The following is a 27,548-nucleotide window of genomic DNA, read 5'->3' on the forward strand; positions in this document are numbered from 1 at the left end:
GTCTGTTGTCATTTGGGTTCGTCTGTCCTCACCCCCCCCCCCCCCCTCCCCTCGCTAAACTCTCACACGTTCCCACCTTCTCAGCAGGAGCTCCAAGGACCATCTGGTCCCGTCAGAACCAGCGCCACATCCGCCCCTGCAGTCAGACCAGCACTGATCTGGCACTCCACTCCTACTCTCAACGTGTGTGTGTGTGTGTGTGTATGTGTGTGTGTGTGGTCCAGATTGGATGACGGCAGCGATGACACAGTCATTGCCGTGGGTGGCTTGTTTTTTCCAAGGTCACAGCACTCCCACCCCACCCATCTGAAGTGAGATGGAGAGTGGAGGTGGAGGGCCCCCGGAGTGAGACGCTCATCTATTTTACGAGGAGAAGAGAAGCACTACCTTTTTTTTTATCACGTTTTTCACCCCAGGATGACATTTTTATTTGTTTTGCCCCTGACTAACATAAGTGAATCTGCAGCCACCTGTGTGTGAGCGAAGCTGGTGATGAGAGCGGGCATGTCGGGGCAGTAACCCAGGGTGCCAAGGTTTTTGGGGCAACAGGTATTTTATTTATTTTTTTTAACGAGTAAATAGTTTCCAAGCAAACTCTTAGGAAACTCACAAACCCATATCAAATTAGGTGTTTTGAAATTGTTGGATTTTATTAATATATTAAATCAATGGAATTAGAAGGTTATGAATTCCTAGTCCACCATACAGCATAGAGCGTTGAGTCGTACCCACCGACGTGTTGATTGACTTTTCTGTAATTTGCATGTGTGAAATATGTTTTTGGTGGACGGGCCACCAGTTTGGCTCCAGCCCCGGGGGCCCACATCCTTCTACATCCGGCCCTGGACGTGATGGGCGTGGGCTGGCGGTGGTCCACCTCCATCAGCAGGTACAAGTTCCAATTTGCAGTTCCTTCGCAAAAGTATTCACATCCCTCTGACTTCGACCCACAAACTCCGGTGTATTGTTTACTTTTTGTGACGGTGTAGAACAGCTGAACGCAGAATCGTTGAAGTGGGAGGAAACTGAGGCGCCACTTTCAAAACTGTTTCACAAACAATCAGGATAGTGTGGCTCTCATCCGAGAATCGGCGAACATCCTAATTCATTCACATTTACCAAAGCAATTCCTGGAATTTTTTTTTTTTAAGTCATCAGTGTGCATATATTTCACTCTCATGAATATGAACGTATGTTATTTAGTCATGTTGAAGGAGACCTCGTATTGAAACACACCCTGTATTTTTTGCTGAAAACCATTTCCCCCCGTGTTGGTCTTTCAAATCTCGACGTCTGTTGTTGCAACATATATATGTGTGATTTATGTGCAGCACGGCTCAGGTGCAGCTTGGTGAGCTGTTGGCTGCATCTCCTTACAGCTGGACTATGACACTCACAGCCACAGCGCCTGCATCGCCCCATGAGAGAAACCTGTTGGAGCTTTACGCAACATCACTAACATCCAGTCTGGGTCTAAAGCCGAGGAGCTGCAATCACAAACGAGGGAAGCAGAAACCGTGGCTCCAGCTTGCAGCAGGCGAGGTCCTTGCAGTAGGATTTATTTGCGGGTTCAGCACAGAGATGCTGGAGGGCCCGGAGAGGAGAGCGGAGCCCCTCCTGGGATGAACACAGTCATCATATCAAGTGTGAACTCATAAATATTTCATAGTTGCTCCTCTCGGAAGGTCAAAGCAGGAGTCATTCTTCCTCTGCGAGGGGCCTTTTACTCAAGAAAGCAGGGCCCCCCCTTTCCAGGAATCGTCGACCCAGGCCTCCAGCCAATCAAAGCTCCTCACACGTCCCGCACCCCACCCCCGTCCGCGGACCAATGAGCGGCCGGATGCTGCTGGGCAGCACGGGGAGGCTCCCAGAGGTTAACAGCGGAGCTGCTTCCGGCTCCACCGAGGGGGGGATAGGTGGAGTGGGGTCACTTCACTGGAGCCGTTTTTATTTTTTATTTTGGGGGGTGGAGGGGATCCAGGGAGACCCACCGAGGCAAGACGCGCTCAGATCTGAGCGGCTTCAGTGACTGATGCCCTGACGGTGACGGTATGCAGCAGCAGCGCTGACAACAAAGGACACGCGGGGAGAGCAGATGTACCGTGGGACACCTCAGTGGGAAGCGCGAGCCACGTCACTGCTCTGCACATAGCAACAGCGCTGCTGACCTACATGCATCGTTCCCACACCGTCCAGCCCCACGCCGCGCGCGCGCGGGGCTGGAAGCCCCAACAAATACTCCCACCGTCACATTACATTTAATACAGTTAGAAAAGACACTTGAATTCACGAGGAAATATAAAAAAAAACTACATGAGGGTTTTTTTTTCTTTTTGTACTTTTTAAAAATTTTTTATTAAACACGTGACAGTGAGAAACACGACAGTTTCTGAGATTAAGGGGGAAAAACAGTTACATTTCTTATTTTCACACGAATGAAAACCCCGCGTGAGTCTCGGCGGGGCGTGTTACCTGGGAGACCCACGGAGCGCGCGGCAGGACGCGGGGACTTTGTGTCCGTGGTTCGGCCGAAGCGCAGCACCAGCACTGGCAAGGCAGTAGCTTGCGCAGTCATCTCCATAGCGGGCAGTGTCTCAACCCGACCAACAGCACAAACTACTACCTCAGCCAGTAACGAGGCCTGAAGGCGGACAAAAACCAGGACGCCGAAAAAAAAAACATTTAAGGAGAATAGAGAGAAAAAAGTCGAGCAGTGTCGAAAATGCCTCGCAGTCGAAGATATCCGCGCAGTCCTGCTTCTGTCCTCTGCCGAGCCGCTCGCTTGAACTGGGAGGGAAACCCCGCCCAGTCAGACCTGCCCTCGTCCTCCTCCTCGGCTCACTTCCCTTCATGTGACCTGTCGACGGGACGCCGAGCCTCGGCTCCCGAAGGTCACAGGAGGCCGTGAAGCTGCAGAGCTCCTCAAGATGCATGTTAATCCCCCACGCTCGTGTGGAGAAAAGGCGATCACCACACCCACTGTACTGCACGCAGCCTGGTAGATGTTCTTGGATTAAACACCTAAAAAGATGAATGCAGTCCATCTTGTCCTCCAGCTACCTGAGCCCTGAATGACCAAACGTCAATTGACGTTTCTCATCTGTTCTTGCACGTCTTTAGATCAGCGCGTTTGGTTTAAAATATTTTTCATGTTCATGTCTGACAGTTGATTCTGCAACTCCTCACAAAAACACGTGGTTACACCAAAGCTACTTCACAAACTAACAATTGGATAAATGTTTTCACATAGTACTATGTTGGTTTGGATGCCTTGTTTCCCTTAATTTAAATCACCATACATTTTTTTTAAACCCTTCATGCCCACATGCCTCCGATGACATCACATCATGATACCCGATTAAGGTCCTCCGATATTGTAATGTGCGGTTTCTTCTTCTTTTTATTACTGTCAAATGAATTGGCTTTCTGAAGGCTTTATCATATTCAAAAACTCACCAAAGTTGGCGGATGTGTCAAGGCTGCGTGAAAATTACGCATTTTAAGGCCGTTGCAAAAATCACAACAGAAACAGCTCAACAGCGCCACCTGGTAGCTTTCAAAATACCATCCGCATTGACCTTACATTACCGTAGAGGCATAAAATTTGATACACTTGTAGAGCTCCCCAAGAAAATTCAATTGATGTCAGAGTCCAAGTCAAACAGGAAGTCGGCCATTTTGGATCAAAAGATCACAGCTGGACCAGACTTTCTATGTCTCACAACAAACCCTGGGATATATATAAATAAATAAAACACTAGTATTTATTTATATTAAGAAATGTGTAGCAAACAGAAGAGCCGTTTCCCTGAGCATGCCTTGTAATGAAGCAGACAGCTGATTGGAGAAATGTCCCGTTTATTTCACACAGTCATGTACATCCCTTTTCAGATGGCCGGCTGAAGGTGACATGGAATGTTAAAAGATTTGGGGAAGTTTTTTTTTTCTTCTTCTTTTTATTTGCATAACATTTTGAAAGAACTTCATTGCTGGAAATGGTGGAAAAAAAAACAAAAAAATAAATAAATTTGTGTTTTTCCATTTGTAAGATCATTTTCTGACTTTCTTTTCCTAAGAACATAATCACTGTACATCAATGCGGCGTCTCCGGAAGAATAAAACAAACCAAACCCAAGAGCAACACTGCAACTTTCTCTTTTATTTCTGTAGTCGACAGGCAACTGCTGCCAGCCTGAAGGTGAATGGAGGCGGAGGGGTTTAAGTGTCATTAGCTCGTATGAAAAGCACACAATGATGCATATTAAGTCTGGAGTCGTCTGGCCTTCTCTGTGGGGGGCGGGGAGCTGCTTCGCATCGTCGTAAATGGAGTTCATGTGCAAGCACTTGTGAAGCACCCCGGGATAAGAATCCAGATTCAAGATTTCTTCATTATTATAAAAACATGGAGTGTAAGAGTCAGTCCGGTCAGGACTCTCCGTTCTGGACTTTGGAGACGGGAGGCTGCATAAAGTCTTTGAAGGGCCCCAGGGCCTCCTTCAGGGCTGCGCTCACCTCGGACGAAGAGCAGGTAATGCACTCTACGAGCGTGGGATACAGAGCGATCACCTGAGCCCATGTGTTGCCATCCACTGCATGAAGGGAAAAAGAAGATAAAAGATTAATAAGCAGAAAGTGGAGGGATTTCTTCAGGCACGGTGAGGAACATACCGTTTTCTGGCTGAGTCTTTTTAAGCGAGTCCATCAAGGTGCTGATAGCTTTCAAAACGAAGATAATCTCCGTCACTTGCTGCCTGAAAATCATCAGAAAGAGGGGAAAGAAAATGAGTAATGCAGCAAAGTAAATTTATGGTATTCTTTTGTTGATGCCATTTTCATAAGAGTGTGAAAAAAGTTACAGCTGGTCTAGTTGATAAATCCAAATAAAATACCCAGAGTTTGTGATGGGTTATATTTCCACTACAAATGTTGCAAAACTTTGTCGACATTCCAATAATGTCGCAAATGCAGTGTGTTTATTAAATGAGAAACATAATTTTTACAATTTTCCAAACACTAAATCGTTAAAAACATGTTGCGCTATCATCGTCCTTCCTGGCATCTTCTTTGTCTTTTTCACAAGTTCTAATTGCAGTTTTGCCAAATTTATACACATCCAAAAAGAAAAACCTCTCATTTCAGCGGGAAAAACATTTTAGCAAAAGACATTTTCTTTAAAATGGGCGTGTCTCCATTAAGGAAATGTATTTTTGTACTATTGATTTGCGCAATTTTATGGTCGATGGAAACGTGGCGGCTGTGTCAAAGCGTAAGGACATACCTCGGTAACGGACAGCGTCCGCTCAACTGTTCGTCCTCCACGTAGCGCCGGAGGACGTCCTGGGCCCTCTTCAGGAGCACAGAGAGCGCCATTCGAGAGATGTAGCCCTCCTGAGGGGTGGACACCTTGTTGCTGAAGGAAAACTGGAGCAGCGTCTCGAAGCACACCTTCGAAAAATCTTCCCGCATCCGCACGTCTATCTCAGCCTCTGCAGAAAGAAGGAACACATTAGCATCTATGGAGTTAAACCCACCGCTATCCTTCTGTGACACTTCAGCGGTCGCTGCTGCCACTTTCATTCAACTCTAGTTTGTTCGTCTAGAAAGTTCGGTTTGTTTGGGGAGGTGTAAACGCGTGATTGAATTCTGATGCAGGATAAAAAAAACAAACGCTAGTCCACATAAAAAGCTCGGTCTTGGTTTGATTCAAGTTAACTCTGGTGTGGTTCCAATACATATCTGAACACCTAGCAGACCAGAGACCACTCCAAAAGTAAAAAATGGACGATAGTGCAGGGCATTCTGGGAAAATACAACAAATCCAATACGCAAGTTTAGCGCTAGTGGAAGAAATGCCCTGTGGTCTTTTACCAAAGACAAAAGAGAACTGCTACCCCAGCTAAAATCCGACACCTCTCCATTGTTGTTTACATAGTTGAGGTTTTTGTGTACATCTTGACGTCTCCGGTTTTTGAAAGTGCTTGGTTCATTTTACACAGTGCAGCGTGAAAGCGAATCACAGCAGCTGAAGATGTAATAAATGTTGCAATTTTGGTCCCCAAACGAACCGAGACCACCGGACTACCAGGTGTGAAAACAGCCGTAATGTTACCTGTGAACGAGGGAGCTTGGGAGTGAATGGACCCCTTATTGAGCATAGTCATGATCTGACCGACAAAGTCTTTGGGGATGAAATTGGCAAATGGTAAAATCTCTGTGCTGATCAACTGGACCACCTGAAAGGAAGGAGACCATCACAATGTGAAGGGGATGGGCGCAAAAAACAGAAGCGAAAATGTTTCTGAGATACGTCTCTGACGCTCGAACGGACAAAATACCTCAACATCGATCGATTCGTTCTGCTGAAACTCCTGAATGGACAGATTGTCAGGAGGCGCGCTAAAGAAAAGAAACAGGAACAGTTAGCATTTTGAAACAGGCCGCACGCGTCAACGAGGTTTGTGGGGGAAAACGTACCTTTTGGTGAAAAGAAAGTCTTCAAAGGCGTTGGCCAACTCCGGCCACATGGTGTCGAACTTCCCAGACGAGGCGTGCTGGCGCGCAACAGGCAACCCGATGGACAGCACCTTGAGCAGAGACGACACGGCGAGCTTCCAGGTGCTCTCCGACGGACAGGCGTACTTCAAACCCAGCGGCATTCTTAAAGTCTTGAGAAGGAGAAAAGAAAAAACAACGCAATGTTAATCTTATGAACATTATTTTGAAGAACGGTTAGAAGGAAATGTATGAAACTTCCTTATCCGTGGAAATCTGAATCGCTCTGCTGCGTTTGTTCTGATGTTTGTCTTTATTTCTTTTGGGTTGGTTGGTTTGTGGATGCGGTGCAACTGGCAGCATTTTTGCTCTTACGTTTGTACTTGCAGATAGTTGATTATGATGCGTAACCATGGAAACAAGGTATTTTTATTTATTTCCAACTGGGAGCAGCTGATTAGCATCTCAAAAGCATGTAGGATGTGAAAACAAAGACTATGTATCTAATTATTTATCTACTCAGCCATGTTTAGTTTTGCATGCAACATAATTTTGCAAAATCAACAAAGATGACAAGAAAAGAAAAACAACTTAATTAAATCACCAAACTGTAAGAAAACGACAGACAAAATGGCAATGGATGAAACTGCCTGTGGAAAAACAATTTTATGCACAAATGACTTTTAGGGTTCTTACAAGACAAATATTCTGCATAATAATCTTAAAAGAAAGGTGTGCTATAAAGCTAAATATCATAGGCAAACATGATGAAAACGGCTTTGCTATCATTACTGTGAGAAGTCAGAACTTGCAAAACTCTCTAAGTATTTTATGAATGAACTTCTTTGACTATGCTTCTTAACATTTACATTTTGGCTCAGATTTATTTAGCATAAATACCTTGATGATATTCTGCAGAACCTTCTCGTTGATGACAGCTTTGTGGCACGCCGTTTTATGGTAAAGGTCCACCACCACCTCCAAGGAGCGCTCAGCAAAGGGCACATAGTTTAAGGCAACCCACTCTGCCTGTGGATGCAAAGAAAAATAAAAAAAACATTTTACATTAACATGAAAATCTAAAATCAGAAAGAAAACATTCCCTCTTCAAAATCTGGCAACACTGAAAGCGTGATTTAAAGGCACACTTTAAGCAGGAAGGAGGAAACTTTATCGCTGCTATTAGCTTTGCCCCATCATGTTAGAGTCAAATCATCAAAATGTGCCTTTAAGAAACAAAGAGAGTCACACTTGTGTAAAAAAAAAACAAACAAAATAAAAAAGGATCACCAAAAATTACAAAGTCAACTGAAAAATGAACTCCATACGAACAGTGCACACAGAGGCGCAACCACCAGTTAGTGGCAGGCAGAGGGGCGGAGGGGGTGGAGGAGGGGCAGCATGGGGTGAGTGTGAGACGCAGATGAGACACGAGAGAAGACACCGTGCGGACCGATTCCTGGTTTGCCGCAGAGGGGAGCTCATCACCGATCAGCTTAGTGGCACTATAGATGAGGGAGGGGGCGGGGTGGAGGAGGGCGGGGGGCTTGAGGCAGATAAAGAAACTCACCGGTGCAAACAGCTGGATCTAAAATTGGTTATCCGCGGTGAGCGGGTCCAAGAAACAGAATGAGAAAAAGACTGAAATTAACCGGCTGCTTTGAAGCAGGGGAGTTGACTTTGAAGAAAATGAGCTGTAATAATGATTTTTGTTATTTTTCCGGTGGGGGCAGAATAAGTCAGGGATATTGGAGCCAATCAGACAAAATAACGTCTAATGTCTCTTCAAAACTTTGCTGTTTTCCAACCAAAACCCTCAAAGTTATTTAGTTGGAATTTTATGTGAGAGAGCAAAATATTTCAGTCTAGACTTTGTGTATTTTTGCTTGAAACCGTTAATTTATATCTGAGGGTCAAAATAAACAAGATCAGGCATGAGGCATCACACAACCCTGCAAGGATAAGCTGGTATGGACCATAGACATGAATACATAGTGTGTGTGAGAAAATCTGTCAATGACGGGTATTAACTTAAAATACTTTGTAGAAAAGCACTTTCTGAAGTTTGGTCCATTTACTTGTATCAGGTTACTGGCAGAATCAATATGGCGGACACTGTGACGCGTCGCAGCAACAGGCCGACCCGCTCTATGAGGCGTCTACGTATGAACGATCTCCCTGTACGTAAGTTTACTCTTCTATTCAGATTTAACCATAACTGTCAAAAGTATAAAAATAAAAAAAACAATAGTCCTTCAGTTTGCTTACACATCAATGCTGGAGCAAACAAAGTTTGATACTTTACACACAAATGGAATCAAAAGTGAAATCTGTGGCACCAGCAGAGCATTCTGGGATTTGTAGTATTAGCAGCGCTTCTGCCATCTGCTGGCTGGCTGGTAGAATTTCTTATTAAACCAGTGGGGAAAATATATTTAAATAACAGGCCAAATTTGGCGTCAGTTTGACAACCAGAATCTGACCCATTCATTGCACCTGTCTAGTTGCTTGTTTATTTGATCTTTGCGTGTGTGTATGTGTGTCTGTGCGTGCGTGCGTGTGTGTGTGTGTAAAAATGTGAAAACCACATTATGGATTGCTTTGTGTTACTTAATCACACAGACTCCATGAAGGATTTGATCTTAGTAGGACAAAATGTCAAAAAGACAATGGTGACATGAACACTTTGCAGAACATAAGGTTGACTGTAGAGTTAGAGATTTGAACATCTTTCATCAACATCTGAATTAAATCCAATCTGGATCATCAATTAAACATCCTAAGGTGTAGACCTAGCTTCTAAATGTCTCTTAATTGCACGAGTAAAAGATTTTATTTATTTTTGGGGTCACCTAAATTGGCTCCAAACCGGAGGCCCTTATTCTTTTGAACCCGGTCAAAAGAATAAGGACAGCGCATTGTCTTCTGCAAGCATTTTTCTCAAAATATTGTTTGGGTTTTAAATCACAACGGTTGACATCATTCTGTGCAGATGATGCGCGGCGTCACTCTGGTCTGTGAACTTGTTGACTGAAGGAATCGTTGTTTCCCAGCGTACAAACAAAGATGATGTAATTAGAAGTTTTGTAACTACTGCAATCTCTCTCAATGATTCAAAGACTAAAGAAAAGTGGTAACACAAACTAAACTATGTGCATATTGGAAGCCAAATCTATGCAGGAGGGAGGAATTTTCAGAAAGAAATAGCTTACAGCTTCTAAAAAAATACTCCATAAGAGGAACAGTTTGATTGGAAAGGAGGTTGGATTATATTCAGCCTCCTCTGATGTAACAAAAACAAAAAATCCAGAACAATTGTGTGGAGGTGGCACGGTGAGTCGGAGGTCCGTACCTGGTTGTATTTAGCGTTGGCCACGTGTTTGGTTTCCACCCGGCCGTACTGAGGAGGCTTGCAGGAAAACTCCACGAAAAGTAGCAGCTGCTCAAAGATGGCCGGGTACATGACCTGCAGGTTCTCAGGGCCCACACAGATGGCCTGCAGCGGGGAGGGAAGAGAGGAACAAACACCGCTGACATTCACCGCAGGACTGCATATTAGATGATGCAAACAAACAATCTTCCCCCGAAGCAGCTCTGAAAACCTGTCCTCATTTCTAGCATTACTTTTTTGATTCCGAGAGCTTTTAACTGTTTTTTTTTTTTAATCCTTGATTGTGAGGCAAAAAAAAAAATCATAATAATTAGGGTACAATATTGCAGTAACAATGGCCTGCTTGGATTCAAGTAGGGATGCACTGATGGGAACATTTTCAGCCAATATCACTATCCAATTGCTGTTATAGTTAATAACTGATATTTGCTGATATGATCAATAACTGTATAGCCAATTTGAACACCCTCCACCCCAAAAACAAAACAAAACAAAAAAACACAGCTACACAGCTTATATTGCCCCTCTAATTCAGTTAGACACCCACAAAATCTTTGAATCGTTGATTGGATGTCCAAACAAAAACAACATGGTTGACTCCAGTGGCGATCACAATTGGGGGGGTATAGGGGCCCATGGTTCCCTCATAAAAAAATAGTGGCCATATTGAGTTAACTTTTTCCATGTAGACATAAATGTACAACAAAATAAATGAGCCAATTTATAAATAAAATACATTTTATTTACAAATTCTGCATGCTCTGAGTATTTTTAGTGTTTTTTGATACATGCTGAATTCCCTACATGTCCAAACCAGATGTACAGGTTTAGTATGGGGTGGGTAAATCATTTATCGTGAAAAACTTCTTCTAAGAATTTTGATTTATCATTATAAATTTCAGTTCTTGATGGCAGACAAAAAAATAAAAAAATTGACAGTAAAATTAGACATGCTATTTTTACTATTTTCTCCACTGTTTGTTCCACAAAAGCATCGATATTATGATTTAATGCACTTACTATGTGCAGCATTTATAAATGACTTCTTTTTAAGTAAGTGCCTCTGTAAAACGGAATAATTTTAAAGATTTATACTTGTGTTTGCAGCGCTATGAACGCTGTGCCTGCAGTCACAACCATTGTTATCAACAAAATATGTAATTAGTAGGGTTTTTTTTTAAATCACAATCTCTAGTGTTTTCACAGCAGCAACACAAAATATTGCGATAAAATTAGAAATCCATATTCCCCACCACTGAGATTTAGCAGCAGAGATGCAAAGTGTCTTGGGATCCTTTTTATGAAAGAACAGAAAAGATTCAAGAAAATTCAGATTTCACACAATTAACCCCTTCATCACGGTATTCTGCTGCGTTCCAGGCGCGTGCCGCCCTACCTTCTGCAACACATCCAGAGCGGTGAGCACAGCTTCCTGCAGGCTAGTGAGCGTGGCCTCTGTGTAGGAAGGCAGGATGAAAGGCGAGGCGTCGCTGCTTATAGGCACAGACACGGCGCCGTGGAGGATCACCCCCAGCTTCTTCAGGTCGTCCATGCTGAAGTTAGCTTTGATGTGCTGGTAGAGCGCCGGGAAAATCTGGATCAGTGCCGTGAGGAAGGGCTGGCTCGGGATGAAGGCCAGCTTCTCGGCCAGGCCGCTGGGGGGCCTCGTGCTCTCCGTTCCCGCTCGGTACCATGTGTTCCACGCGGACCACCACAGCGTCGAGTCCTCCAGCGCAGACTCCTCCCCCGGCGGCGGCGCCTGCAGCTCAGCGCCGTTATACCTCGTCAGCCTCTCGACTAGCGAATCTGACCGTACCAGGGGTCTGCCAGGGCCGGAGGCGGAGAGCGGGTCGATCAGGACCGGGGGCACGCCCATGGCGGCGAGCGCGTCCCCTGCTTTGTCCGAGTCTTTGACCGGCGTGACGATCTGCAGGATTTCTTGGAAGCTCTTGAGAGCGGCTAGCGAGACCTCATTGTTTTTACTGAGGGCGGCCGACTGGATGTGGTTCAACAGAACCTCCCAGGCCTCGAAGAAATCCCCTGCAGAAACACGGCGAGATGGTCAGAACCAATAGGAAGTGGCTGTAATTACTAGAGGTGTCCCAATCCAATATTAGCCAATAAAAAGTGTATTGGATTATATCAGGCTGCATCTGAAATCACTGATAGAAGCACTCCGCTCCAGCATGAAGTCCACCCCAGCATTTCTATCCAGCACACAGACCCATTGGTTAACAATAAATAGGTCACTTTATCGTATCGGGTCAATGATAGTATCAGTCGATACGCAAAGCTTCAATATCGTTATCGGATCAGAAGTGAAAAAGTTGTATCAAGACACCTCTGAAGATTATCAACGCTTTCATACGAGGCTTCTGCGAAACGCTTCTGTTGCAGGCTCACCTAGTTGCTGGAGGAGATACCGCCTGGTGTTGAAAATGCGAGCCACCCCGGCTAGCGTCAGCACCCACGTTTCTGCCCACTGCTTTTCGGCAGTGTCACGAGAGTGGTGGATGAGGATGTTCCCGCCCCCAGACTCGATCTTCTCCTTGTCCGCTGTGGTGGATGACGTCCTCACACAGTCCAGCAGCTGGAACAAAACCTAAAATACCATACAAGGATGTTAAGAGGCGGCAATAAAAAAAAAAAAAAACAAGAACACACAGCGCTTAGCCTGGCGGGGGACACATAAAGCCTGGTGGCCCGCCAGGCTTACAATACACTGGGGGAATCCCTGCTGCATGTTACCTTCCAGACCACGATGTGCCACGTCGGCTGCTGCAGCAGGGTCCCGTGGGCAGCGATGGTGGAGAACAACGTCTGGCCTGCACTTTTGCGTACGGCGGGCCGCGGGTCGACGCAGAGCTCGCCCAGCTTGGCGTACAAACACAACCACAGGCAGTCGAAGGGAGGGGCGGGGTGGAACGGCCTGTTCAGCGTCTCGCCTTTCTCCAGCGCCTGCTTCTGCAGCGCCTCCTCCTCTCTCTCCAGCTCCTGGGTGATGGCCTCCCCTCTTTGGAAGAAGTAGTCGGAAATGTTCCACTGTGGGTGAAAATGGAACGGAGGACAAAAAGGGGGATTTATCTCCTCGTCATTACGCGAGGAAGTGCATCGTTCACTGTGGGAATTGACGAGTGAAAGTTCACCAGCAGGCCGATGGAAGTAAGGCTGATGTTGAGCTCCTGGTTCTGAAGGCCGAAGCTGCCGGCCACATCCACCACAATCTGGAGGCACGTGCAAGGCATCGTGGGGAGGAAGTCGGTCACCACCAACTGCAGGCACTGGAAGGCTGTTCGGATCAACGATTCGCTGAGAAAAGAACAGGAATCAAAGGTTTGTTTCAGTAAAACGCCAGCAGCTGACCGCCACCGTTGCGTCGGTTACTCTTACCCTTGATCGTTGCGGATAGCGCCGATGACGCCCAACACGAGGGGCCAGCCGGGACCGAGGCTGTCGCCCTGACTCTGCAATATCTGAAGGACGCACTCCAGCTGTTTCTGCCGAATGTCAGCGTGTAACACGTTGGACAGCTCCTTCAGGGGGTTCAGCAGCAGCAGCTGCAGCCGCTTTGGGAAGAGAAAGAACATATTTAACCGGGTTAAGTGGTATTAATTCATTATTCAAATAATCATGTACAAAACTCCCACAAATTATGAAAATTCCACAAAAATGGGTAGAAACGTCTTACAGAATCAGATTAAAAAGTAACTACAATATGTAGTCATGATGATGAAATGCACCCATAAACATCGACTACTATTATTAATATGTTTCTCTCTGAGTTTTATAGCTCTATTCCTTTGCACAGTTGTTCTGTCCTGCCTTGATGGTATCGCCTGTATCTGCTTCAGCGAGGTAAAGGTCACCAAGTCTCACAGCACAAGATAGAAGTGACATTTTTTATCTCATTTTCTTGCAATTGGCAGATGCATGCATGTCATGGTTACTATGTGACAGCAGAGACTTTTTAAATGTCAGCATCACAAACAGCCAATTTGAAGGACAAAAGCAGAAAAAGTTCATTGGTACAGTCTAGGAAAATGGTTGCTTTTTTTTGTCTCTCCACAAAATTTGACATTATTTAGTATAAAAACTTAAAAAGAAGGAAAATAAAAAAGAGCATTTTTTGAGTGTGTGATCAAGCCTACCTGGTTTTGGGCGAGCGGAGGGTCGTGTTTATAGGAGAGCCCGGCTTTGATTAGCGCCGTCAGGGCCTCAGCTCCCCACTCTCTCATTCTGGAGTTCGGGTGCTGGCAGACCTACAAGAGACACGAACACACCAGACGCATAACGGATCAACCTGCAGCTGAAGATTAGGTTGTTACAGACGAGGCAACGTTGGGAGTGTGAATACACATGGAGAGGCCTGGATGAATAGCAGAACTGGATCTACCTTTGTAATTGTAAACAGGTAGACATTTTTGTTTTAGAAATTAAATTACAAATTCAGAATCCAGATGATCCATGTGTATCATTTTGTGTCCACATAAAGCTCAACATTTTAATCACATTGTGCATTTGGAAAAATTAAAAAGAAAAAAAAAAACTAAAAAAAGTATGAATCTTGGCATAGTTTCTTCAAACTATGAAGGAATTTGAATAAGCGCACAGGGAAAGATTTAAGGGAGGCAGACTTTGAAGGTGCAGATTTAGATTCTTGCTGTGTGATGAATCAGATCAACACTGCAAACAAACTGCGGACACATTCTGGCATTCAGCGCCGTCTTGGATCCAACATGTTTATGTCAGTCAGAGAGAGAGAGACAGAGAGACATGAGGGGAAAAAAATAAACGAGAAAAAGAAGCGTTTCAAAAAAATCTGAGCTTACCTTCTGCAAAACAAACGTGTGCAAAAGAGAGGGGGAGATAAGGAAGATGTAAAGAAACCTTTCAAAACTCTGAGACAGATGTCCAAATGTAGAAATGTTACTCAACACTTCTGAGCTATTGCATATTTTGTCACGGTACAACTGTAAACTTTAATGGAGTTTATTGAAACTTGATATGTTTATGTTAATAACTGTGTTTTCTCCACAAAATTCGCAAACAGGTTGCTTCAAAATAAAAACAAAAAACTATTTTTAAACCATATATCACCTCTGTTCCACTTCACAGAAACGTTCTACTTTGTAAAATCTCAACAGAGGTCATTACAGATCATGCTTCTACTGTGACATAGTATGGAAAAATTCAAAGAGTATGAAAACTTTTTCACTTTTTATTGACACTTTCTGCATTGCTTCACAGAGCAAAACATAAACGGTATTCTGGGTTTACATGTGGTTTGAAAATATTTGACAAAATGTACTATTTATTGATATACAAGTGGGGATTTTTGCAGATACCAATATCCAATATTAATGTAGCGGTTATGGCCGATGTCCAGTATTTTATGCATCATGTGTATATATAATTTACATTTCTAAATTATATATAAAAAGAAGAAAAAACCCCACTATACTGCTGACGTTGCTAAAAAGTCAACAATTCTGCACAAAAACAACCTCTAAAATACCTCAAAGATGTACACTGATGTCAAAAAGAAGGCAGAAACATTGGTTATTAATATCTGCCCAGGAACAAAAAATTACTAAAAATCAACCGATAATCATGTTGGTGCTGATATATTTCACAAACTCCTGCATACAAGTTCTAGCATCCTTCCAGTCTGCCAATGTAAACAGAGGGCATTTTAAATAAACTGTAAGAGCTTTCTGCTTCTGTTGTTGCAGAATCACGTTTTGTGAAAACATACCATATGATAATGTTGTTTCAGCTGGCCTAATACATTCCTGCTGTACTACATCTATTGGACAGGTTTATAATGAAATGTTTCAACAACTGTCTCCTGCTAAGCGTCTCCACCTATTTTTAACCGTCATTAGCGAGCGGGTTTAACGCGGGTAAAGGTTACCTCTAACAGGTGTCCTGTCAGGGGTCTCCACAGGATCTCGATGCGGTCCATGTTGACGAGGCCAGTCTCCAGCAGCTTAGCGACGGCGAACAGAGACGGCTCCTGAACAACGGCCAATGCAAAACAATGCAGATGTGCGTTTGTGTTTTAACCAGTGCAAACTCAAAAAGAGAAAATGTTTGTGAGTTAGAACATTTTTCTTACCTTATTATTTCCATAAGCCATTTCCATGGCCTCCAGAGAGAGGGAACAGAGTGCGTTGATTAAGTGATGTAAAGACACGTCATCGAGGTACCTAATAAAAAATATATATATTTTAAAATTGTTATGCTTTAATAGTAAAAGGTAAACTGTGAGTAGGGGTGAGCATTTATCATATTGTTTATTATTTATTGTGATAAATGAAGTATAAGAATTTTGATTTATTCATAATAAATTCCAATGAATTGTTTAAAATCCCCCAAAACTGTCCGAATTGATCATTTTACTATTTTTTTTCACACTGTTTGTTCAATAAATGTCAATAAATTTTAAAATCTGACTACAAGCAGTTTCAATGTTCATCTAGTTGATATAAATCACATTTCTTTGTGTTACTGGTGTCCTAAAGCAGCAAATGGGAATGATTTTCAAGAGCAGTGTTTGTGGTAACTATTTATTTTTTTGCTGCCATCACAATAGTACCACTAAATATTGTGCTAAGACTTTAAAGTCCATATCGCCCACCTCTAAATGTGATGCTGATATGCTGAAAAACATTAAAATTATACTTACTAAAATCAATTCTAAATGTGATTAAAGACAGCTTTGAAGATTGAAAAATTCTTACTGTGAGCTTTCAAATAGTCGGGACAGGATGTTGGAGATGATGGGCAGATCTGTCATAACTGCTGTGGTCAGCACCTGTTTAGATTCACAGTCAGTTAGCTCACCATAAAAGGTCGAAGCAAAGATTACAACACCTGCAAACAAAACCTCCTTTATCCAGGAGCAAGAATAGCTTTCTGGGATCAACAGAGATGCATTTTGACTATGAATTCCTTAACGATTTATTGCCAGATATGAATTTCCCTAGGATCTTTTTATCTTCTAGGATGCATTTCCAACTTTTCGGTCATTTATGTTACTGCTCCTGATGTTAGCATCTTCGCCACACAGCTGTCGCCCCAGATAACTCACCGTACTCGGTCCCTCCACGGCTCGGCCCGGTTTCAGGGCTCCACCCATCGCTGGTTTTAGCCCCAGGATCCAAACTAGATGCTGGGAGAGAAAAAAGGAAAAGCAGTCAAAGTTGATCCAACACCATCCATCACAAAACAGATTCCTAAAATGAAACAATGGAGAGGTAGCTCCATTGTTATGTTTGTACAATCACAAGGTATGTAAAGTGACGAGGCGTGTGTCCCACCTGGAGGGTAGCCAGCACCAGCTGCCACGATGTCCCCAGCACGGCGCCGTGGCAGTGAGCCAGGTTCAGCAGCGTCCTCATGCACTGGATGTTCTTGGCAGTCAGCTGGAATAAATGCGAGATATTTACATGATTATTTGTGATTATTTACATTGTGACATGTTTAGCAGACACTTAAAACTAGCTAGAAACCATCGGAACGAATGACATGGGAAGACGACATATGCTCCGTTTTCACTGCTTTAGTTAGACTCGATAAAACATTTTGCTGGATGATAAATTGTGATAAACGATAGTATTGTTGTTTTGAGACAAAACTATTAGTTGTTGCCATTTTACCATGTTATATGTCTAGTATTACTGAAAAGAGCAGATCTCTTTTGTTAACTTAGATTTCCAAAAGACTGTCAACATTTTTTATCCACAACATCCTGTAAATTTCAAAGAATACAGTTCAGCAACTTTGCAGAACTATGTTGATATTACGTTTTATTTTGTGGAATGTAATAGACAAAAACATTTTCTGTGAAAAATAAATAAATATATGAAATTGTTTGGTAAGAAGAAAAAGCACAATTGTCCAAATGAATGAATTAGTTAATTGGTTAATTAAAAAAAAAAAAAAAACTTAGTTGCGGCCATCAACAAATTGTACGTGCTTTGATTTTGTTTTTAGAAAGCTTTTGAGTTTGTAAACTTTGCTTAAAGTCAGTTTTGTTTTTTTCCCCTTTTTGTAAAAATCAGCGATGCAGATAAGTGATTCTATCTTTTATGAACTTTTCAAAAATTAATTTAAGTCGCAGAGAACCGGACTCGACCAGTTTTGCCCATTAGTTTTGGAGAGAAATGCTCCATTCTCAACAGCAACAGCTGAACTTTTATGAAATTTTCTTAGAACCCAAGAGGCAACATTTGCTTTGATTCTCAATAATAATAATAAAAAACCTTCTGCATGGATTTAAACTATCAAATATCAAACATGTAAGTGCATCCTCACCACCACGGTGCCTTGCGGCTGAGCGGTGAGCGGCTGCCCGACGGCCACCACCTGCTGATGAGACTCACTGGAGGGGCTGATGATCTGCACGCTCTGGCCCTGGATGGAGTAAGCTGTAGAGAACACAAGCACACAAACAGCATCTAAGACTTCAAGCGATGCTCTGCAAAACACACAAACATGCTTTGTAAGAAGCAAATAAAGAAAAACTTTCCAAAACAAGACTCCAGTGTTCACTTGGAAAGCTAACTTAAGTCAGTGGATTTGTTGAAAACCAACGTCGTCGGCTTGAGATTGTCTTTTTATGTGCATGAAAAATGTTTGTGGGAACCTTTGCTGGAGAGGTTAGAGGTGTTGCTACTCAGGACGGTGAGAGCGTAGTGGGGCGGCAGAGAGGCCTTGCAGATGGCCGTGATGAAGGCATCGCGAGGCGTCACCAGGCCCAGGCGACCGCACAGCGACGCCAGGGTCATCTCCGCCTTCAGGATGTTTTCCGTTGCCGCCTCGTCAGTGCTAGAAATGTTGCACGGGGAAAACAAGAGGGAAGCGTAAACATTACAGTGGTTATCATTTAGCACATAAAAAACCAGACTACGTCTTACACCCAGGGGGGCGGGTCCCGACCCCCCAATCTTGGAAAAGTCTTGAATTGAATCATGATAACCTGCCTCTTTAGCAAAACTGCTGCACCGCTTTCATAGACCTACGTTTTTTTTTTCCTCAAACATCTTATTCATATTTAGCTCTTTAACTTTTAGTAAATTAGAAGAGTTTAAAACGGGAGGGACGGGCTGAACAAGTGAACCCGGATCTGTGAATGAGAGCCGAACAGATAGAAAAAAAACTAAGTTATGCCTTTATTTCTCACTGTTTTCAACGTAGAGCCTTTAAAACCATAAAATAAAATCTGAATATTTTTCTATATAAACCACAGTTACGTTTAAGTTATAATACCCCCTAGATATTCATTTCTATCTACTTGTTGGTTCTCAGTCATCCAGGACATGGCAAAACTAAGAAAGTATCATGCAGAGGAAAAAGATATTCATAAGTCACTCTGTACTACCAAACTATAAAAAAAAAAAAAAAAAAAAAAAAATAAAAAAAAACTTGACATAGTCTAGAACGTACAGTAATTCTAGACTAATGCTAACTTTTCCACATTTTGTGTCACAACCACTAACGTGAGTACATTTTATTTCATATTTTGGTGAAGGCCTGACATAATTATTTGATTTAACAGCGGGTCAGAGAGGAGAGTGGGTAATCGATCATTGGGCTGGGTCTCGGATCTGTGTCAAAGACTCGTGCCTCTGCATGAGTGGGACGCTTTACCACTGCGCCATCCAAACTACGGCATAATTATTCAAATCAAAGTACATATGAATTTCCACATTTTCTACAAATAAAAATCTGTGTAGCGTGTAATTACATCAACCCCCACTGAGTGAAAACTTTGTACAACAATCTTTTGATGTAATTAAACCTGCAGGGAAAGGCTTTTACATTTCTCTATAAAATGATGCACTACGCAGTGATGATCTTGCAGATTAAATCCCTTGATGTGACACTTTTGAATGTCAGGAAGCGTTATCAAGCTATACAAATATAGCTTGATAATAAATGTGAGGATGATTTTCTGTTTGAATTACTACTAATATTTTTTTTCTCACCTTGCATCTAGCAGCAGAGACAGGGCAGCCAGGAGACCACACCAGCTGGCGTTGACCATCTCCTCCCAAACCAAGTGGGCCCCTGAAAAAAAAAAATTAGACGCTAAATGGACTTTTAATTGCTTTTGGAAATTAAGAGATGTCTGTATTTATATTTCATATGCCACTCAAAGTCATACACGCATATTACTGGCAATCTAAGGTCACTGAACCTTTTGTTGAAACCTTTTAGCCAAAACTCTACCTGTCCACCAGTGTTGTAGTGAAGACCTCCTAACCCGAGACCAAGACAAGACTAAGACTTTTAGAAACAATCAATGAGCAATGTGTGTGCTCTTTCGTTCTTGTGTTTTATATTTCTGGGAATTAAATAAACATCAACGTGTATAATTAAATAAAATAATGACAGCTACTGCAGTGTACACTGAGCATTACAAGAACAAAGAATGGCTCTCAGTGAGGCTCCAGTCCTGTCTTCTTAGTAAAGAGGAGTTCATAAGACTTGGATCGTTCGTGAGAGTCTCATCACTATATTGCAGACTTTTGGATAAACATAATTCTATTACTGATGATTAGACAGACATCTTCTGCCGCTCAAAGGAAACCACTGCGCATGTCTTAGAGCGCCGCGTGCGAGTGAAAGGTGGGGAGGGGTCGGGGAAAGTAACAAACACATAATAGATAATTATTGCTTGGATTTTAATCTGCGCCGTTTGCATGCAGTGAAAACAAACATGTTAACAAATAAACTGGACAGCATGCTGTAAGTTCAGTGAAATTTCCACAGTTACAGACTTGACTGGTCTTGAAATAAAATCCAGAGTCCTCAACGCCTGAGACCGAGGCGAGACCGAGACCAAATCACCAAATGGTCTCGAAACCAAGACCATTCTCCAGCACTACAACACTGCTGTCCACATTTAGTCGTCACATTTAACACAAATATTAGAAGAAGCTTCATTTTCCTTCTTTTCCAGTGACTCTTCCTACCTGGCTCTGGTTTCCATTCCTGCTCAGGGTGAGTCTCCCTGAACTCTGCAGCTGCCTCCTCCTCCGCGGTCAGCTCTCTTTCGATCAAGGAGGTGATGCCCCTCACCAGGTCCAGCAAGGCGCTGAAGGCCACTGACATGGCGTAGCCCTCTGGGATGGATGGAGGCTCCACCTTGTCCAACATCTCTAAACTAGGTGGGGGAGAACGTCAAGACCGAATCAAATGTGACAATTCTAAACATCTGAAATCACTCTTGATTTGATTAGAGCAAATCTGTTAATCTGTTGTGGTTAATTAGTAATTTAGTGCAGAATAATACTGTAAAAATAAAAAAAATCAAATCTGGACACAAGCATAAAGATTTGTATAGTTGCCGTAGCTAGTTAGGTTCTTGTATCCACCTGTAAAAGATTCTGCTGAAATATTCAATTGTCCGCTACTCTACTAGTGGAGTTTCACTATAACCATAAATAATATCTGTACAGAGCATATGTTGTCAGTTTCAAACGTAAAATGAACATTTGAGTAAAACATGAAGGGAAACCCTTACTAGGTGGCCTTGGCGCTGCCCTGGACACTAACAGTCATGAGGGGGATCCAGGTGCCGCGGTATTCAAACGCGGCCTGTGTAGTCAAGGTGCCGCCGCCCCCTCCTGTGCCCGGAACAGCCTGAGCCGTGCCCTGCGTCCCTGAACCCAACCCACCTAGAGGAAGAGTGAAGAAAATAGAAAAACTTTTTTTTTAAACCATGTACATCCTACAAAACCAGTTTTATTTGAAGCATTTCACTGTTTCAAACAGATTTTACATTTAAAATGCACCTACATTTATTTTATAAGATGAATAGCATTCAAAGGCCTTTTAACACGTTTTTTTTTTTTTTCTCTAATATTCAGCACCAACCCATCCATCAAGGTAACTAACCAGCAGGCGCACTGACAGCAGCAGCGTTGCCAGCGTTTGGGACAATAAACAGGGACTGAATGAAGGATCCCAGAGCGTTAACGATATCTCTGAACACCTTGGTGGAGTGCTGCTTCATGTCGTAAGACTGACAGAAAGAACTGGAGAAGGGAAAAGAAACAAAACGCCTTGTTAACAACACACAAAACAAGGGCAATTGAGCAAAATGTGAATTCTAGAGGATATGAAAATGAAATAAGAAAAAAAAAAGAAATTTATTTATTGGGTTTTACTTTAATATTTTGATTGAAGAAAATGACTGTGCCTTTCTATAACCTGGACATTTTTTCAAGATGGGGCCTTGGCACCCTTTGGACTCCCCACTGATCGTCAGATCAGATAAGATACAGGATAAATTTAAATGAAATAAGTGAACGCGTATAAATAAACGTGTGTTCACCATAGTAAATGTGGCTGCACACACAGTCTGTGGACTGATTCTACAGCAACGGCTCGGAGCCACTGAGGCTTTTCCCCGTCAAGAAACTTCACCAGCAGAGACAGGAAGATCTCACATTCAGTCACCTGTGAAACAGACAGACAAACAGGACCATTTCATACATAATCACTGGTTTTAGAGGAATTAAAACACATCAATTCATCTAAGATCACCAATATTTACATTCATTCATCCTTCATTGCATTCATTTTGGGCTTCTAATGCAGAACTGTTCCTTATCAAGGTGGACAGATGTATAACACAGAAACTGATGGAACAAACAATGCTGACCGCATTTAGAACTTTTAAATTAACAGGTCCAAATTCTAGCTTTTTTAAAGAGCTTATGTTGTACTTTCTATCAAAAATCAAAGACATGAGTGAATAAGGATCATGATATGCAAAGAGATAATTCATCTAGGATCAGGTTTAGTAAACCCTTACCAGTAAGCTATAGAAGTGTTTAATGAGGACTGAAACCACTCGCAGCAGCCTCATGCAAATGGGAAAATAGGGTTTCTCCACGGGTGCTGGTGGAGCGGCGGCGCCGGTGCCCTGCCGGAACTTTATGTTGGGCGAGAAGAGCTTGATGACAAGAGGGCACACCCTCTCTTTCAGCAGGAAGCTGAACTCCTGGTGCTTTGGGAGACATTGAACAAAATCAATATAGAAACACAGAGGTAATATCTTTATTTAGCACAATAAGAGAGAGTGCGTACCTGTAAGAAAACACCGGGGAAATCGTTCAGAACCGACTCCAGCAGCTCCAGGCCAAACGTTCGGGTCATTTCTGTCATTCCCACCAGCCAGTAGGGGGCGTCAGCGTTCACCAACTGGCACAGGTCCTGCGAGCAGAAGCATCCAGTACAATAGAGAGTTGTATCCAACTTGCAGAAACAGTGCACTGACTTAGCTCTGGTGGGAGAATAAAGATTCTCACACACAGAGAGGCATTGTGGGTAAGCAATAACAGGCAGAGCGTAAGAAAACAAGGAGCCATTGAGGAAATTCTGACAAGACTAAGATCCACATAATTATGATGGTAAAATTAGACATTTTGACTTCTTTCTTTAGAACACAGATAATCTCAAACACTCCTGACAGAGAGGTGGGTGGAGGACTGCTGCCTCCTGGTGGACAAACCTGAAACAGCATGTAAGCGTCCTTGGCGCTGGGTCTCAGGGTACTGACAGAGCGCCGGTTGGTGTTTCCCTGGACGGGAGGAGGCTGCTCTGCGATGCCTTTAGTCCAGATACAAAACATGTTTACAATGTTTAAGCCACCACCGCTTTTAGATCCAAGCAGGAAAAACAAAATGTTAAAATTCAGAGCTATGTCTCTTTAAAGCAACGACAATAGCAAATCTGAAACTGTATCTTTGTTCTGACTTCGTTTTTTTCATCATGCAGACCTTTGAATCTCTCGTCTTCGGCGACCATCCTCTCAAAGACGACGGTGACGACTTGTCTGACGGTGGCGGCCGCCGTGTTGTTGGTGATGTTGTCCTTGGTGAAGTGGAGACGGAAGCACAACACGATGGCCTGAAAACGATGCGGGAGACTCTTCAGACACGTGAAATATGTACATCAATGCATAAACCTAATCAGAGCTACACCACTTTAGCACTTCCAGGAAAGTGGTACCGCGCATTTGTGGCGCCACGCATCAAACTCAGAAATGTTTGATTTTCCTGGGTTCACACCAAACAACTGGTTGTCACATCTAAAGGTTGTGACAACCAGAAAGAAAAGATGGATGAACAGATGAACAGATGGACAGACTACAGAAAAGTTGGATGAAGTGACGGATGGATGAAAGAAAACGTGTAGATGGACAAAAGACAAAATGAATGGACGATAAAAAAAAGACAAAATGAATGGACGATAAAAAAGATGGACGAAATAAAGACGGATGAATGGATGGCCAACAGCTACATAAAAGAAAAGATGGATGGACGGACAGACTGACGGAAAAAAGAAAAGCTGGACAATGAATGGATGAATATCTTTAGCATGGTGCTAATACTTATAGTCAGCATGAATTTAAGCTTCATGCTTAGAATAAATTTAGAGCCTAAATTGAGTACTTAAAGGGACAGACACCAAAAACTCAAAAAGCTATATTTATTCTATTAATTATCAAAACAGTTTTGGCAACTGATGACTAAGTTGAGAATGAAAGTGAAAATTGTGCACATCACAATTCATTCAAGATAAGGTACGCCACCTTCACATCAGGGCAGAGTAAAAGAAGCACGCTTATGTCATGATTGTGTTGACCTTTTACCTTTGAGAGGACTTCATCATGAACAACCGTGTTGGTGGTCAGTAGGACCAGTACCGTCTGTAAGAGCTTCAGCTCCTCCAAACCGTTCTCCATCAGCTGCCACAACATGTTGATGATGTTCCCTGCAGCCGCCTGGCGCATGCACAAAAAGAACCAGAGCAAACGTTACACTTCGGTGCAAACACACTGGCTGCACGCTTTATGCAGAACCCGCCATGTTCAGCAGAGACACAATAGTGGGAGCAGCTGCTTCCTGACGCCAGCAACAAAACATCAGACTCCAGATTTAGCCATCTGTAAAAGCTGATGCTGACACCAAGTGACACTGCAAGTGTTTTATTTGACACACGTTTTTTTTAAAGTCTATGTAAATATATATATTTTGTGAGATCCAATTAAATGATCGATCTCAAAACCCAAATGAGAATGCTTCCTTTTGAAGCATTCTTTTGAATGCATAGATTGAAAATTTTAACACAATATACCACAATGATGCACTACACACAGTAAAGTACACTGGGTTTGGAGTTTGGTCCTCAAAAAAAAAAAAAAAAAAAAGATAAGAAATACAAAATGAACACCGATACTTCACTAAAAGGAGAACAGGAAATGATATGTTGGAGGGTAAATGATGGATCGACATGTTGAAGTTATACAACAGCATTCTGATATTGTTTGGAGGCGACGGTGGATGTAGTGAAGCTGTAAGCCTTTAAAAAATACAAACATCAACCTTTGCCTTTTAGCGTCCTCTTTGTGCTTCCTTTTGAAGCATTCTCTATTAAAGGTATCCTCAAGTTTAGTCTATTTATTTCGATCAATAAATATCAGATCAAGATTATTTTTTTGTTTCTCCTGCGTGGAATGAAAATTTATATTTTTACCAAATAAAAATATAAATTTTTATTTATATTTTTATTTGATAAAATAAAATATAAATAAAATAGCATGCTATGTTTTCATAGCTTGCTATGAAAACATAGCATGATGTTTTCATAGCATCTCTACTATGAAAACATCAGCTTCCAGATAATTTTTAATCAGTCCAGATATCGAAAACGACTCTAGATCAGGAGTTAATGCAATGTGCCCAATCGATGATGGTATATCTATTGTGTCTAATTCTCTGATTTCATGTCATGCTTAATTATTTATTTTACATTATATTTAGCATTGCTAAACGCACTTTATGAACCATTTGAAAGAAGGTTTGATGTTTGATCAAGGTAGTCAACCTTTTGTTTTTGTCCATTTCTGTTTCCTTAACATTTATTTTACATTAGTTGTGGCACTGACTGAACAAATTAAAGTTGTGTTTTTACATATTTGACCAAGCTTGTGGTGCAGCGTTATGTTTGTCTCTATATAAAAAAGATTTTAATCAATTCAATTTTGTTTCTCTCCATCGGATCGATATCAGCCGATATAAAAATTTAGATATCAATATCAGAAGTTAGATAGGAATATCTGTGCGTCTCTATTTACAAAAACTGTGTGTTTACCTTCAGTGGTAAACTTCCCGTTTTTCATTTTGCAGCTCGCCTGACCTTTTTCTTCCCCCTCATTCTCCTCAGGGGTTTGTCATTCAAACTGTGACAGCCTGCCTTTCTGATACACATTTCTCTCCGGATGAGACATGTTTGCTGCAGGAGGCAGCTGTCTCAATATGACGACGATGACGGTGCTGCTTCAGTCTTGTACCAACCAGATGCCTTATTAGGTGTTGGCATTAATAGCTCATTCAGAGCATCTGCTGCCCAATTACAAGGTATTTTTGTTAAGAAATTTCATCTGACTCCAGTTCTTCCCTTAAGATTGCTGTCTCATTGTCTCCAAATGTCAAAAGTAAGATCAAAACTTCTTGAGTGGCACCTTGAGATGTAGCTTGGCTTTGTCCCATGAGGCCCTGAACAATGAACAGAACAAAACATCTGTTTGGTATAAGGAGGTTTTAGTTTGCTCACTGTTATTATTTCTAAAAAGACAGAATCTTCCAAATAAGTTTAGTATTTGGTAGCTGGAGAGAAAAAGTAGGCAAAACATTTATAAGAAAAATGTTAGAAAACCTACAACTTCACAAGGGATATTGGTAGATGTTTTGTATGAGATGAACAGATTAATGTTAAATAAAAAAATTGCTTCGATTAACACGTCAATTCACTGAATAAAAATTAAAACGGCAGGTCCAAATGCTTTGTTTTTACTATTTTGCATCACTCTAAAGTCTGAACTTTAAAAAAATAATAATTTAATATAAAATCATGCCAACATTGTAGTGTGTAAAACACGAAACTAAAAAAAAATTAAAAAAATTAAAAATGGAACGAGACCTGAATACTTTTGGAAAGCCCTGCATATTGAACTATTTGATTATAAATAAATAAACAATAAAACTACGGTATGTTTTTCTTTTTTGGTTATACATCAGTCAAAACGCTTCAGGAACTGTTTCAGATTAATGAAATCATGGCCTCATGTCAGAATGTAGACCTCAGGAAGCTTTTAATAGCAGCTTTGTATGGTGAATTAACAAGCCAGACGTGAAGCTTCGGGGCACCAGCATACCGGCAGCTCAGCTATTTAAAGATTCAGACCGTCTTCACCCATCTGATAAGCCTATGCTGAACTTCAAATTAATTTAAGAACTTATTAAAGTCATCCCCCTTCCCCCTCACATCTTACTCCACATGACTTCCTCTGCTTTTTTGTAACTGTGCCCGCACCATGCAAAGAGGCTCATGCACTTTCTCAGCCAGCGGTTTCCTCGGCTACGGAGGAAGGAAAAAAAGAAAATAATTGGGAAATTAAGAAATGGCGAGCTGCTTTGTGATACGAAACATGTCGCTATTGATAAGCTGCACTGATTTTAGAAGTCAATAATGAAGCTATGTTCAAGTGTTACAGGTGTTGTATTTTTGCCTCCACTCAAGGCTCAAAGTGAAATATCAATAACGTATTTATTGTCAAAGGTAAATTAAGTTCCTAGCCTTAAAA

General features: G+C 42.1%; 1 protein-coding gene across 2 annotated transcripts in view; it reads right to left on the reverse strand.

The window, feature by feature from the left end:
* Positions 1-3,841: 3,841 nt before the first annotated feature.
* Positions 3,842-27,548, reverse strand: part of mon2 (MON2 homolog, regulator of endosome-to-Golgi trafficking) — a 34,198-nt gene continuing 10,491 nt past the window's right edge. The window contains exons 4-35 of one of the 2 annotated variants that reach the window (XM_055041526.1): positions 24,555-24,686; positions 23,680-23,809; positions 23,412-23,509; positions 22,988-23,113; positions 22,713-22,907; positions 22,230-22,354; positions 21,791-21,930; positions 21,417-21,570; positions 20,866-21,056; positions 19,876-19,957; positions 18,534-18,715; positions 18,203-18,315; positions 17,206-17,310; positions 16,977-17,057; positions 16,627-16,700; positions 16,002-16,092; positions 15,798-15,899; positions 14,032-14,142; positions 13,274-13,449; positions 13,030-13,192; positions 12,632-12,925; positions 12,287-12,485; positions 11,280-11,923; positions 9,845-9,988; positions 8,063-8,080; positions 7,393-7,521; positions 6,475-6,665; positions 6,336-6,396; positions 6,110-6,233; positions 5,279-5,486; positions 4,669-4,751; positions 3,842-4,589 (exon numbers count right to left, since the gene is read on the reverse strand). In XM_055041526.1, the coding sequence (XP_054897501.1) occupies positions 4,426-4,589; positions 4,669-4,751; positions 5,279-5,486; positions 6,110-6,233; positions 6,336-6,396; positions 6,475-6,665; positions 7,393-7,521; positions 8,063-8,080; positions 9,845-9,988; positions 11,280-11,923; positions 12,287-12,485; positions 12,632-12,925; positions 13,030-13,192; positions 13,274-13,449; positions 14,032-14,142; positions 15,798-15,899; positions 16,002-16,092; positions 16,627-16,700; positions 16,977-17,057; positions 17,206-17,310; positions 18,203-18,315; positions 18,534-18,715; positions 19,876-19,957; positions 20,866-21,056; positions 21,417-21,570; positions 21,791-21,930; positions 22,230-22,354; positions 22,713-22,907; positions 22,988-23,113; positions 23,412-23,509; positions 23,680-23,809; positions 24,555-24,686 (4,830 nt within the window). In that variant the 3' untranslated portion in view covers positions 3,842-4,425. The remainder of the gene's footprint in view (positions 4,590-4,668; positions 4,752-5,278; positions 5,487-6,109; positions 6,234-6,335; positions 6,397-6,474; positions 6,666-7,392; positions 7,522-8,062; positions 8,081-9,844; positions 9,989-11,279; positions 11,924-12,286; positions 12,486-12,631; positions 12,926-13,029; positions 13,193-13,273; positions 13,450-14,031; positions 14,143-15,797; positions 15,900-16,001; positions 16,093-16,626; positions 16,701-16,976; positions 17,058-17,205; positions 17,311-18,202; positions 18,316-18,533; positions 18,716-19,875; positions 19,958-20,865; positions 21,057-21,416; positions 21,571-21,790; positions 21,931-22,229; positions 22,355-22,712; positions 22,908-22,987; positions 23,114-23,411; positions 23,510-23,679; positions 23,810-24,554; positions 24,687-27,548) is intronic. The other variant, XM_055041532.1, reaches the window with a different exon arrangement.

Source organism: Poeciliopsis prolifica, unplaced genomic scaffold (assembly GCF_027474105.1).
Source record: "Poeciliopsis prolifica strain line A6 unplaced genomic scaffold, Auburn_PproV2 SCAFFOLD001, whole genome shotgun sequence".
Classification (NCBI taxonomy): Eukaryota; Metazoa; Chordata; class Actinopteri; order Cyprinodontiformes; family Poeciliidae; genus Poeciliopsis; species Poeciliopsis prolifica.